This window comes from Saccostrea echinata, unplaced genomic scaffold (genome assembly GCF_033153115.1).
Source record: "Saccostrea echinata isolate AGI-Se365-2 ecotype Australia unplaced genomic scaffold, CSIRO_AGI_Sech_v1 ptg000029l, whole genome shotgun sequence".
NCBI classification, from domain to species: Eukaryota; Metazoa; Mollusca; class Bivalvia; order Ostreida; family Ostreidae; genus Saccostrea; species Saccostrea echinata.
This window is the reverse complement of record NW_026889778.1, coordinates 32,055,435-32,070,851: the sequence shown is the minus strand read 5'-3', so window position 1 is coordinate 32,070,851 and position 15,417 is coordinate 32,055,435. Positions and strand designations below refer to the sequence as shown.

Below are 15,417 nucleotides of genomic sequence, written 5' to 3'. Positions count from 1 at the left end.
TAAATTCTCGATTATATTAACAGTAGAAAACATTATCGTTTCCTATCTTTATTTCGATACTTTTTATGTCGCCAACGTATAACATTAACATCACATTTTTAGCTAACCTCCACGAACTTTGGTGAGCTTTTGTAATACCGTCGGCATCGGTGTTCCTGGTAAAAGTTTTTGAAGCAGATTTTTTTTCAAGTATATTTATGCCCTACATTAATCAGTCACATGATCTAGCGTGTTTCCTTGTCACCAGTCAGGTTTCAGATGCTGCATTTTTAGCCAAAGCATGTCCAGGTAAATGTTTTAAAAGCAGATTTAAGTTTTTGGAGCAGAGCAGCTGTAAGCACTTGCTTCATGATGCATTTATGGATGCACACTACCAGACTAGCTTCAGATGCTGGATCTGACCTACATTTCCTTAATGAGTGAGCGGGACTTGCACTGATGATGCATATAGGATTGCACACTACAAGACATCGTTCAGATGCTGGATCTTTCTTACATTTTCCGACTGACTGTACAAAAAATAAGGTTTAGAGCAAGTCCATTCCTTAACGTTATTTATCATGCATATTTATATTTTTGACTTTCTTGTAAATAGAAATCCATCTCCAACATGCTAGAGAAGCGCGCTTATATTTACATGTAGTTGATATAGGGAACATCGACTGTTTTAATTAAGTCTGGATGTCTAGGCGCATATGTCTGCCTGATTAAGGATTAAACACATATCTTTGGCGTTTACACATGTATTTCGAACTGCGCTCTGGTCTAGCAAATCATACATAATGAATTCTAAAACTTTCTAAATGAGAAATGACTACAGTTGGAAAGCAACTTAAGTATCTATGGAGAGTTGGGAAGCGAGAGGAAATTAGTCCTGGCTGGGATTCTCTCAGTTATGCTGAAAAAATAATGCAGATCTATGTGGGCAAATACTTCTAAGTTTCATAATGAAAAGGAAACACTCAATGTATTATAGATTTTTCCATCATTTGGCTATTCACATAATTACGTATCATGATAAAATATTTTTGACTGTAATTAATATTATCCATATTATCAAATACATTGCAATATACTGAAGCCCATAGGTGCTAGGTAAAAAAAAGATAAGTTTCTAGTGCCTGCCATTGAAATATATGGCGGCCGCCAGATAAAACTGTTGTGTTTTTGCTTTAAGACATCTACAACTTCTGTTTGTAGTCAAATCTGGGTGTTTCATGCCTTATAAGCTAAAATCACATCTATCCACTTTATACAAAAATTCAATTCATAAAGTCTTCACTTAAAATTTATGCTTTATTAGATTACATGTCTATACCGCAAGAAACTTATTTGGCGGCTTCTAGTTATTTATGTGGCGGCCGCCAGATAAGTTTCTGACCGCCGCCAGTTATTTATGTGGTGGCCGCAGGAAAACTGTTTTGCAGCCGCCAGATATATTTTTCTAGCCGAATAATTATGTGGCAGCCGCCAGATAAAAATATTTTTATTTTTCTTACCTTGCACCTACAATGTACATGTACCGGCTTACGTAGCAATATGATGCTTTTAAATAAACCTTTTATTTATGTATATATATAAAGTTGCATTTATTTTTTAATCGTGCCGATTCTTTCTTTTTATTTCAAAACATTTTTTTTTAAATTTCAATTTCATGATATTAAGGTATATTTTTATAAAACATGTAGTAGTATAACCTCTTTCATGAAAATGTATTGCATATATCTGTATATGACGTTTTTACGTTTACCTATCTCATGTCTACATATCTTTTCATTTGCATTTTTCGTATGTGAAAATGATGAATATTGATTATAAAGTTTATGTATAAACTGTTGATTAATTATGATGTTTAAACTTTCTGTATAAGTTTACGTTTTATAAGTTAAATTCATTCTTCTTTTAAAGAAAAGCAACATTTAACACACCAGAAAAATATCGCACCTTAAAAAACATTTGCATAAAATCAATACCATTTTCCGTTAAAAAAAATTTTGAAATTGGTTAATTTATGTCTTTATTCATATTTATCCTATTTCATTTACGATTTTGACGGTTCAAAAAATCCACTTTCCCCCATAAAAATGTCTACTCAAAAATATACGAAAGGGGGTATACTCAAATTCTCAATTATCACGTGACCGGAAAATCCGCAACATAAATTATTTTCATATTTTGAGGAATATAATAAGTTTTTCTACAAAATATCCAAATTTCATGAAATTTCGTGAGGGGCCGAAAAACGGCTTTATCGAAACTCCCCCCTTTAGCCATGAAGTTGCAAAAGTAGGTCATAGTGACCTCCTTTTTGGTTGATACACTCCGAGGATTCAAGATGAATCAACTGACAAAGTTTGATGATTTTAAGCCAATAAGTATCTGAAATAACCATCAAATTCCTAAAGGAGGTCACAGCGACCTACTTTTTGGTTTACACACTCCGGGTACCCAAGATGCATCAACTGACAAAGTTTGATAATTCCAAGCCCATAAGTACCTGAATTATGCCATGAAATTGCAAAAAAAGGTCACAGTGACCTACTTTTTGGTTGATACAATGCATCAACTGACAAAGTTCGATGATTCTAAGACAATTAGTAACTGAAAAAGCCATTAAATCCAAAAATAGGTCAAGGCGACGTACTCTTTGGTTGAACACTTTGAGGACTAAAGGTGCATCAACTTATTTACTTTGATAATTCTAAGCCAAATACTATTTGAAATAGCCATCAAATTCCTAAAGTAGGTCACTGTAACCTACTTTTTGGTTGACACACTCCGAGTACCCAAGACGCATCAACTGACAAAGTTTGATAATTCCAAGCCAATTAGTACCTGAAATATTCAAATTAAGCCATGAAATTGCAAAAGTAGGTCAAAGTGACCTACATTTTGGTTGATACATTCCGAAGACTCAAGATGCATAAACTGACAAATTTTGTGGATTCTAAGCCAATTACTATCTGAAATAACCACCAAATTCCAAAAGTAGGTCATGGTGACCTACTTTATGGTTTACACACTTTGAGGACCCAAAATGCATCAACTGACAAAGTTTGATGATTCTAAGCCAATTCGTAACTGAAACAAGAGGCCCAGGGGCCACATCACTCACCTGAGCACTATGGCTAGAAAAAAGCAGAAATCAGTTCAGTCTTGAAAGGTTGAAAAGTTTAAATATAAAAGTGGGGGGGGGGGTCATGAATTGAACAAATTTGAATCTACATTATCTGAGGATGCTTCCATTTAAATATGACCAATCATGGCTTTGCTGTTCTTGAGTAGAAGATTTTTAAAGATTTAACCTATGTATTCCTATGTAAAACTTTGATCACCCATTGTGGCCCCACCCGACCCCTAGGGGTCATGTTTGAACAAACTTGAATGTACACTATCTAAGAATGCTTCCATATGAATATGAATATGCATATCATGGCTTTGCTGTTCTTAAGAAATAGTTTTTTTAAAAAGATTTTTACTACGTGTTCCTATGTAAAACTTTGATCACCCATTGTGGCCCCACCCTATCTCCGGGGGTCATGATTTGAACAAATTTGAATCTACACTATCTGAGGATGCTTCCTTGTAAATATGACCAATCATGGCTTTGCTGTTCTTGAGAAGAAGATTTTTAAATATTTTTCCTATATATTCCTATGTAAAACTTTGATCGCCCATTGTGGCCCCACCCTACCCCTGGGGGTCATGATTTGAACAAATTTGAATCTACACTACCAGAGGATGCTACCATATAAATATGACCAATCATGGCTTTGCTGTTCTTGAGAAGAAGACTTTTAAAGATTTTTCCTATATATTCATATGTAAAACTTTGATCGCCCATTGTGGCCCCACCCGACCCCCAGGGGTCATGATTTGAACAAACTTGAATCTACACTACCTGAGGATGCTTCCACATAAGATTCTACACCACCTGAGGATGTTTCCACATAAGTTTTATCTTTCTTGGCCTAGTGGTTCTGGAGAAGATTTTTAATTTTTTTTTAAGTATTTCTATGTAAAACTTTGATCATCCTTTGTGGCCCCACCCTACCCCTCGGGGTTATGATTTTAACAAATTTGAGTCTACATTACCTGAGGATGTGTCCCTATAAGTTTCATCTTACCTGGTCCAGTGGTTCTTGAGAAGAAGATTTTTAAAAGATACCATTAATTTTTCATTCTTAATTATCTCCCCTTGGAAGAAGGCGTGGCCCTTCAATTGAACAAACTTGAATCATCATCACCTAAGGATACTTAAGGATACTGGGTGGAAATTGCCCCAGTGGTTCTTGAGAAGAAGTCGAAAATGTAAAAAGTTTACATACGACGCACACCCGCACAAAGACGGATGAAAACAGATAGCAATAGCTCACCTGAGTGACTCAGGTGACCTAAAAAGTAGGACACCATGACCTATTATTGAGTCAACACCATATGAGGTCCGAAGATGCATCAACTGACAAGATTTCGATGATCCTAGGCCAAATAATGGGCAAAATGTAAAAGATTAAACAAAACATAAATTTCAGTCAACTTTGAAGAGACCTTGAGACCACACCCTTTGCCCCAGGGAAATTCCCTGTGAAAATTTTAATCTACATACACAACATATCCTTATCCTTCTATATAAGTTTGGTGATAACCTGCCCAGTGGTTCTTGAGAAGATTTTTCAGAAACCACTACTTTTGTTTTTATTTCCCTAATTATCTCCCCTTGTTTAAGGGATATATCCCTAGTTTTAGTATAAATGAATGCCCTTGGGCCAAGAATACTCCATGACAAATTTGAAACTAGAACTGTCCAAAAGGGACAAATACCCCCCGCTGGGTTTTTCAGAGAAGGTACCAAATCACTAATGTTTTCTAGATGTGAGAGATGTTCACAATTTGCTTAAACATTTAGAGTGAAAATTTAATTACTCATTATATTTTTTTTAATGAATGAAACTAAGGTGCAGCCTAATAAAACATCAATACTAATAATTACAGTGTTTTTTATTACATTGAAAAAATAGTTTGCAACTCTCTGTCATCTTTGTGAGACATGACACTCTGCAAATTGATTGTTGAAAAAAAATTTATCATAATTAATTATACAAAATCAAATTGATCTTAATACCTTTATATCAAACTCATTTTAAAAATAAAAGGCTGGTTCCAGTAACTATGTATTTTGACAGACATAAATTACAATTAAGAGACTTAGACAACAGAGATCTTTATTTCTTTCTGCCCAATTCCCCGGAGATATAGATAAGACCTGCTTGATCAGAGATGCCCTAACAGCTTCCCACACTGAACTCATCAATTAATCTTTAACTGGATGCATGTCCATTCATTACTCCCAAGGGACAAATGGATTTACACTATCTGCTGTGTAATGTAAAAACTATTTTTAATAATTTGTGATTTTTTTTAGTTCTAATGAGTTGTTTTAAGCTGTAGTTCACATTTTTGTACAGATGTTCTAGATTCTATGTCTCAAACCTTAAACATGAACCCAAAATGACTAAGTCAATAAAAATGAAAAAAAAAACAACTGTAAAACTGCAGAAAAATTATCAAATAATGTTGAAAATACCAGGTACACATCTTCATATAGTAAATAATAAGTGTACAAATTTTCATACAAATCTATGCAATAGTCTCTGGGAACAGATCCAGACAAAACCACATAATAAAAATGAAAAAAACACCTGTAAAATGCAAAAAAATTATCCAATCATGATGAAAATACCAGGTGCACACCTTCATATGGAGAATAATAAGTGTACAAATTTTCAGACAAATCCTTGCAACAGTTTCCAAGAAATGGTCCGGACAAAATCTCGTCTACAGACAGACGGACAGACAGACAGACGGACAAGCTGATTCCAATATACCCCCCCTAAACTTCGTTTGCGGGGGGTATAAAAAATTGACTTAGGGGTTCTTGAGATATGGCCCATTTTCCAAAAAGTTTATGCACACCGCATAAATGGCCATAGCAATAGCTCTTCGAGCCTTTGGCTCAGAAGAGCTAAAAATTCGTCGACAATTCAGTGTTTGAATAATGGCCTAACAATTAGTATGAAAAACATCAGTCAGCATATGATTTATTTATAGATTGTATTTGCTGACAAGGTCATTGTATTGACCATAGAATTTACAAATGATGACCTTAAACGAGACTGTTGAATTTTTTAATAAAAACAAAACATTTTAAACACTAGGGTCTCCATCATTGGATTCACTAATTTTTTGCTGCGTCCTAAGGTACTCAGAATAAAGACATCTACTATAATGTAATACTTTGTGTACATCATGTTTTCTGACAAGTTTGTCAAACATGATGGCAATCTCATCATATTCCAATTTCTTCTGCAAAATGCGATCCCTATGCTGTTGTAGCAATGACAAACAGAGAAACATTAAGAATGGATTTCCACAACCAAAATCCTGTGGGGCTGGGAGACATGCATTTTTATCATCATCATGTTTGACTATTTCCAGAGAATTTGACAAGTTCAACTGTTCTGAATGACAACTGGAATTGTACTCAGTACTGAAATTGACTGATTGTGTTCCTAGTTTTCCATGTCTCAAAATTTCTTTTTCAGATTTTGTCAAATTTTCATTCAAACCATGTGTAAAGACATTTTTTCTGCAACTGCTTCCAATTATCTCCATTTGTGACAAATTACAATTTTTACTATAAGGAGCAGGATCCTCATCCTGAGCCGCAGAAACATCAGAATCTTCACTGACTTCATCTCTGCTGACAACTTTTTCACTTGCATTAGTTTTATTCTCTCGACTTTCATCTAAAGATATGTAGAACTGAGACTGTTCATCATCCTGAAGTAATGCATTGTCATGTCTATCCACACATTTGTTAGTTGATTTCTCAGAGTTCCCATCCTCATTTACAGATATTACTTTTTTGTTTTCTTTTATAAACTGAGAACTCTGACGTACTGCAGTTTCATCACTTTCTGGGATATTTTTAACATTATCCAAAGAAATCTGAAAGTGTAAATCTTTTTCATGGAAATTTTCTACCTTATCATCATGACTTTTTTCAACAGGATCTTTTAAAGATCCATCAATGGATGAACTCTTTACAACCATATTCTGTGTCTCGGTATCATTTAAGACTGGATATTCTTGGGAATTCACTACTGAGCCGGATTCATCCAAAATATCAGTTGTTCTCGAGTTATTGTTTACACTTTTCTGACTTAATTCCTCTTCACTTATATTTTCCCCTTCAAATGAAGAATTATTTTTTAATATTGACTTTTGTCTTCTCAGGGCATTTAGTTTCGCATAAACAGTTTGTTGGATACCAAAAGATGGGGAGCATGGTAAACGAGATAAGTTTTCTTTTGAGAATGACTCATCTACAAGTGGAACTTCCAAACTTGGTGGATCAGGTGGTAATGTGCTCCACATTACTTCTAACATGTAAAGAGCATCTTCAAAAGGAAATTCTCTCTTGAGTTCTAATAATATCCATCTGTAACAAAAGAACAAGTCGCTAGCATTGATTTTTTGGAAGTAGGAGTGCAACTCTGAGTCATGCACATGAAGCAAATCAGAAAGATGTTTAAATTTCATGGTTATAGCTTGTCCATCAATATTAAAATTATTTTTCAGTCTTCTCATAATGGCACAAAAACAGAGATAGGTTTGAGCCTCATCTTTCTGTATGACTAGCAGTGGAGAAGCTATATCACTCATGCCTTGGCAATATGAAGTTTCTGGGTGAGTCAGTGCAAATGTCACCAGTACATTGAACAACGAAATCAGATTTTTGTTATCATCAGAACCAGAGTAGAATTTGTGTGTACGGTCAGTTCTTAGAACATCTTTTTTGACCATTGATGTCACAAATTTCATTTCCTCTGACATTGACTCTCCATTTACTAATCTTTTCCAATGATCTCTCAAGTCAAAATATTCTTTTTCTTTTCTCTTCATATATTCAAATCTTTCCTTTCCAGAAAGTCCATTTGGAAAAATGTTTAGCAAGTGCCTCCAAGCTACTCTTCTCAAAGATGGTTCACAACCACCTTGATATATACTTATTCGAAATTCTTCTGGTTTAATCATGTGCCCAATTGAGTCAAGAAAATTTCTGAATTCCTGATCAGACATTGGGGGTTTTGCTGCTTTAAATTTAACTTCTTCCTGCACTTTAATTCCTGTTAAATAAAAAAATCACAATACAGGCATCAATCTGAAAGTTGTAGTTTCCATTAATATGCATTTAACTGGAAGACCGTGGGTGAATACGGACTAAAAGTGGCCTGAATTCCTACTGTGGAATCATTTTTCATGGGGGAGCACTATTCATGGATTCTGTGGGTCATTCTTACTGACAAATTAACATTCCCATGTACAATTATTTAACCAACATATGGGTTTACTGAATCTGTATATACAAGTTACCCACAAAATTACGTTCCCACAAAGCACTAAAATTTGGTTACCCACAAACACTGACCCTAACAAAAGAAAATGATTCCACAGTATTCTTAATGCTTGCTTGTGGAATTTTTCAGAAACTAAATCCTGCATCAATTTACTGGTGAGCTTCATTTTGTAAAGCTCTGTACAAAAAATAAGATGTCATGTTTCTTGCAGGAATATGTAGTAAAAAAATTTTCTTTTAACATATCAAAAAATATGCGAGCTAAGATGAAGATAAGTTACACATAGAATTTATGTCAACAGTCATGTAGCAATATAACACCAAAATGATGTTATTTTCTGTAAAGTTCAGCCAGAATTTTAAGTTATGTAGTTTTTTTCCATACTTCATCACTTTATTGTCTGACGTCATGGCGTCAGACAGTACTAGATTTAGCCAAGGCTTGTTGGTCAAGTCATTCAATAGAATTCTTGTGATAACTTGATCTTGGAAACTTCGTACTATCTTAACTATCAATTGGAGAGCATAAGGAGTAAAGGAAACATGCTAAACACCCAAACAAGCCAGAGCATTGGAGCTGATGTCATTATTATCACATTATACATTACAGGTTACATAACATTTGACCATCCTCCGAATGCATCATTCATGTCTAGCAAAACAGAAGGAATGAAGCTGGTCAGGTCAACACTGCCGATTATCTTTATCGGATTAACTAATGGATGTTTATTTTCAATGAACACTAAGCCTCTCTTCCTTAAGCATTTTTATAAATATACACATATTCATAACTTGCAAACGTTTGGTTTATTCATAGTAAAAAAAAAAATCGAAGTGAAGAATAGATGTTGAATATTCCTTTGCTTAAATGCAAAGATGTTGGCTCATTTGTAACACGTTTATTTTTTTTTTTAAATAAAACATTTCTTAATTATCAAAATTGTTCACCAATTGATGTTTAGATTTTTATGTATTGTAGTTTTTTTCTTTCAAAAGCACTAGATATAATTTTGAACCCATAATCAAGCTCATTGGAAGAAAGAACGAGTGCATTTATGAGCCCCGGTAAAATGTGGAAAAAGGAAAAATCAAATTAAGCATAATTTTTCATCTCAGATCATTTATTTAATTGATATCTAAACCATAAGATTCAACTTTTTTTTTCGCTGAAATTCATGAATATACAAAGAGCAAAGCCATACAATGTGGTGGGGGTCAGCCAACATTCGTGATTTTCTATAGTAAATCGAGGACGGTCATTCATTTCAAAGCTTTTGTTTACTGTCAGCCTAACGTAGTACAAACTTGTGCGAATGACAAAAAGTGCATTATACATTTATAAAACTTGTGTGAAAGTTGGAAATTTGTACAAGATTAGGCTTATACTTAAAACATTAAAAATGTATGAAAAGTTCAATGTTTTTCCTATAGCAAGCGAGAGCTATTTACCTGTATGACCTATGTTGAACCAACTCGTGGAATAAATTATTTAAAATACCGGTAGTCACGTGAGTTCAACCCAGGTAAACATTTCTCAAAGGTGCTCACTGTAAAGATAGCCACGTTTTGTATCATTATATCGAAGTCGTGCCGCATAGAGATAGAAGTTCGTATGTACATGTATTTGGTTTTAGGAACACGGGAGGGTTAGGAGAGTTTAGTGTCGTTAAAATGTCATCATACATAAAAGCGTCAAACATTTTTTTCATTCATACAAGACAATGGTGCTGCTATTGAAAGCCACCTAAGTACACTTTTTTCATTTCAAAATTTAAAGGACCTAATGGTAATTCTTATTGTATTATTTCAAATGCAAGCGTGTAAATTTCTTAGTTTGATCACAATGGCTACAGGCATCTATACAACTTCATTCGATTTTTTTTCTCAAGTAAAATAGCGCAAGAAGTATCATTCGGCAAACGCGCCCGTAAATGATCCACCATCAGCTTGTTCAAGTGTCCGATTTAAATGTCTCCTCCCCTTGATTTAAATAAACGAAACTCAAAATAGGTTCAGAACGACTTTTCCGGATTTGGGTAGCTATAGGCATTTAAAAATCTTCATTTGTTTCAATCCATGCTGATTTAGGTGATTTTTAACATGATTTTAATTAGAAATATCCACTTGTGTTTAACTATTGGACTTTTGCGAGAAGCGCTGACTTTTACAATCGACGATTTACTTTTACACTGGGGCAATATACGGCAGCTCTTTTGCGATATAAATATTTAGCTTAATAATTAATTAAAGGATAATAATTGATATTCAAAGCATATATTACGTTGGTTAGGGAGGGGAACAAGAAACGCCCTATACTAAACCCCTCCCTTTCCCACCTTGAGCAACTCCTGCCAAGTTTTCCTTCCGGAACATTTTTTCTTCCTTATTTGATCCCTTCATAAAATGAGACTGAAAGGAGATACTACCCCTCAAGAATAAGGTATTTTAAGTTATGTTATTCTACCTCCCATCATCTCTCATGTAGATTGCATACCGGTAATTCATGTTAGTGCCCCTAACACCCTACCTATGACCACTAGTAAGGTTTTCTAATCTATTATCAATTCCGTACCTCCGTACATAATTCATGTTTAAATGTCAGAGTAAGCCGTCGAGTGTAAAAGTCAGTGCTTGTCGTAAAAGTCCATTACCAAAAAGAACAATTTGGTAATATATTCCAAAGTAAAACGACACCAAAAAAGGGCCCATTGAGCATTGCTTAAGTGCACTTGTCCTTTCAGACATTTCCAATTTAGGGTGGGCACTATCAAGAAAAAATTCCTTATAGAGCATAAAAAAGTTATCAAAAGCTTATATTTACATGATTTAGGGGACACAGGCATAAAATAGCTATGTATAAATCGGCAAAATTATTGGGGGCATGGTCCCCAACATCCCCCCTTTCCGGTTCCTACAGTACGTCCATGAAAAAAAGAAATTACAATAAATTCAAAATAGAATTAATTCATGTCCACGTTTTATTTTATGTTGATGCCTCTGAATTGAACTTTTCTTGTTTCTTAGCAAAAGAATTCATTTCATGTTGATTAGACTGAATTAAGCTTTTCTTGATTCTTCGCATAAAATAAATTTGCTCAAGTCAGACAAGCTTTTTTAGGAAAGCTAATACTTGTTATGTTTAGTTTTTTTCTTTAAACTACAATTTTCACTATGAATGATCTTGCTCAAAATTTAGTCCCTCAGGGCTCTAACTGGTGACTAATTTAGTTGCCATGGCGCCTAATATTTTTGATTGGCAGTTAAAATTTTTCCTTAAGTTGCCAAATTCCCAACTATTTAAAAAAATGACTTGGCACTCGAATTCCGGAATTTTTATCATTTTTAACAATTTTTATTTTTCTAAAGAAGCGAAAAGAAATATAAAAGAAGGGCAAATTATTTTTAGCAATAGACATGCATTTTCTTAACCACCTTTTTGTTCTTTTTTAGTAAATACACCTGCGAACAAAATTTCACGTCCCGTAAGGGTACACACAGCTCAGGTAGACTAGACAAGAGAATAACTACCTGGGAGGTCAACATTACTGCTACATTGCAAAAACTTTCAACTCATTAATTCAGAATTTCAGGTGATCGTTACCGCTACATTTTATCAAAAAGACTATTGCCAATTACAATTCATTACCCCTACATTTCGAATCTACCAGCAATGGCATGGAATATGAGTTCCATTTCAATATATTTCACTCACAATGTAGTGGCGCACAATTTGGATCTGAGCGAAATATGAAAATGGTGAGATTTCCAGACAGCAGTACATCAAGCAAATGGCCTTCAAAGCTCTACTTATTAAGTGAAGACTGAGCGTTTTATCCATGAACAATGCTTTGTTTTAAAACTTTCTAAATTTTTAATGAAATAAAATAGATTTTAAATAAAAAATTAGGAAAAAATGAAGAAAAAAATCCTGCTCAAAGTCCTACTTTCACCTCCCCATGGTGAGCAGGGGGAAAAGGTCTTATGCATGTATATGTTGTACTTTAATCAGTCTGTATACACATAAGCCGCTGGCTAACGAAAGAGGTAATGTAGCGATAATGTATTGTTTTAAATGTAGCGGTAATGTAACCTTTTTTGTAGCGGTAAGGAGTATGTAGCAGTAATGACTATTTTGAAAATGTAGCAGTAATGATACGCATCCAACTGCCCCAGGTAATTGTTGGCTTCAGAAAATCGATAATTATGAAATATAGTAAATTAGATGGGCCGGTGATGTGGTCATTTGTTTGCCAATTAAATTATCACTCATTAGAGATATCGTCTGTATGTTAATGTTAGGTCGTACTTGTACGGACAAGAATGTTAAACATGTAAACAATCCTCTACATTATTAATGTTTTAAAGAATATTTCACCCAGTCCAAGTTTCTTAAAAGGAAATGATCAATTTAATTTTTTTGAATTTTACAGTTTTACATAAGCATGCTTAAGTTAAAGATTGCATTTAACTCACTTATATTTATGCTGATTTTTTTTCTTTATGATCTTTAGATTTTTATTAAATTACCCAAGGAAAGGTAAAAGATGGGGGAGGGGGTATTCAATCAAAAATAAATATTTGAATAGCAAAATCAGTCTTCTCATTTCACAATTCTACATTGAACATTTTCAAAAGCACAAGGGGCACTAGACACTCTCCATCTATGACTACCCCATCATGGGTCCCTATATTAACTATTAACTTTTAAAGTTGGGGCTTAAAAAAATTGCCTGGCGACTAAAAATTGACGACTGAATTTTGTTGATAAGGCGCTAAATTTTAGAGGCATATCCCTGTCTAGTGCATAAATGTTTAAAAGACATACATATTTATGCTCCAAAATTTATTAACTTACATGGTTTGATATATGCCTCCTCCTTTAAGCATTAGGGCTGTGCGGTGCACCGAAAATTTCGGTGTACCGCAGTTCATACTGATCGATTCGATGCACCAATCCAGAATTCCGGAATTCGGTTCGGTTCGGTTCAAAATTTACATAACAAGTAAAACAAAAATGGCTGCCAATTGGAGATCAGAAGTGTTTGTTTTCATGATTGTAATACTTTTTTATAATGATTGTGCCAGTTTGAAGTCAGTGATTATTTTTTTTATTCCACAAACACCCCTTACTTTTACAATAGAGGTTAGTTTAAATTGGTATGGGCTAGTAAATAACCCGACTTGCTAGTGAAAAAGTAGCAGGTATTTTCCAAGTTTTGCTTTTAAATCCCCAACCAATGAAAAAAATCAAAGAAGTGTGGTTCTCTTGTTCATATCTCTTCTATCTAATTCTTTTAGCACTTCTGCATTATTTTTTTCATTTCTAAAAACATGAAAACGATCATCTTTTTTCTACTAATCCGAATTTCCTCCATTCCGATTTTTTGGAAAATACAAGTAGATATCACATTAATTGATTAAATTATTTCCAACTACTCAACTAATAAACTAAAGATTTACAAGTATTATCAAAAATATATTAACATTGTTTCTGAAAATTTGAATTATAAAAATAAATCACCTAGCTTTCACTTCATTTTGGAAGAGGAAGTCCAATGATCAGAAAAAAAGATGAGTGTATACTACCATGGTAAAAGGTATCTATAGCATGATTGTTTATTCTGTTAAATTCAGCCTTAAATAATTTCTCTGATTATTTATTTATCATTGACTCAGAAGAAAAATACAAATTGAGAAAATAAGCAGAGGAAATATGAAAAGAAGAGTAATTCATTATGAAATGGAATAAAATAATACAACAAAAGGTTTCAAATTTTATTATTTTTCTGGGCTAGTAGAAATTTTACTTTAGCTAGTAAAAATGTCAAATCCACTAACCTCACTTGTTAGTGTCTCAGAAAAGTTTTTGTGAAGACTGGAGTAAAGGCTTTTAATCAGCTTTTAAAGCAGAGGTTATCATTTTTCATTTATGATGAGAAATATTTAGACTGTTTTAGGTTAAATCGAAAAAAAAACGAACTGTATCATTCTGAACCGAAACCAAACCGAATCGATTGAACCCTGAATCGTCCCAGCCCTATTAAGCATGCACAATATTATGAAGCAGAAATGGTAAGCAATAGTTACCACACATAATATTGTTGGTTATAAGCAGATACCCAATGGTGTGGTTATAATGACACAAGGAAGCGTAGCTCATAATATATAATGACAATGCCCATCGGATATCTGCACATAACCTACAATATTTTATGGGGTAAGTCACTTGTACCATACTGGTATAGTTTAGTAAAATTGATCATTCCTATGTCTTTTACATGTAGTACAGGTTTTGACTGACTTGTGTTATTGAAAAATGTGGTTGGTTTAAATGAGTTACATTTATTTTTTTCTATATATAAAAATATTATAAAATGTCAAAATTAAATAATGCAAGCTTTTTTTTCTAAAAAAAATTCTTTATTTACCTGTTACCTATATCCTTCTTGTGCATGTTTTTTTTTTTTTTTTTTTTTTTTTTCTCTGGTACATTTAGAATAGATGCAATCTAACACTCAATTTCATTATTGATTTTATTTTACCCATTGCTCTTTGCATCTGTGTAAGAGTTTTTCCCATTCCACTTGAAAGTGTCCCAGTCAAAGAGCCTAAAATATTACGTTCCAGGAAACTGGACATTTTGTATTGTGGCACATCTACTGGAGCAATGATGTCCCAGTCATCCAGTCCTGCAAAAGAAAAAAAAAATTATACAAAAAAAAAAAAAAAAAAAAAAAAAAAAAAACCCTTTAAAGATGGCTTAAAAGCATCTTAAAGAAGTTAATTTCTTAAAAGAACCATTTCGCTTATAATCATTAATGTCCAAACTTTTTTAAGCCACCATTAAGTCATCTTTACACAATCTTTAACCACTTTTTAAACTATTTTTAAAGTTTAAATTATCTTTCATCATTTATGCTTGCATCGTCAGATACCCACAGGTGATCTCATTCGCACATTTGAACAGGCATAAAAATATTTACCATAAATAGCAAACT

General features: G+C 33.6%; 1 protein-coding gene across 1 annotated transcript in view; it reads right to left on the bottom strand.

Annotated features, from left to right (window-relative positions):
• The window catches only part of LOC133195824 (uncharacterized), a 154,420-nt gene that overhangs the window by 114,865 nt on the left and 24,138 nt on the right, over window positions 1–15,417 (bottom strand). The window contains exons 4-5 of the mRNA XM_061331778.1: window positions 14,962–15,108; window positions 6,961–8,189 (exon numbers count right to left, since the gene is read on the bottom strand). Coding sequence (XP_061187762.1) covers window positions 6,961–8,189; window positions 14,962–15,108 — 1,376 coding nt within the window. The remainder of the gene's footprint in view (window positions 1–6,960; window positions 8,190–14,961; window positions 15,109–15,417) is intronic.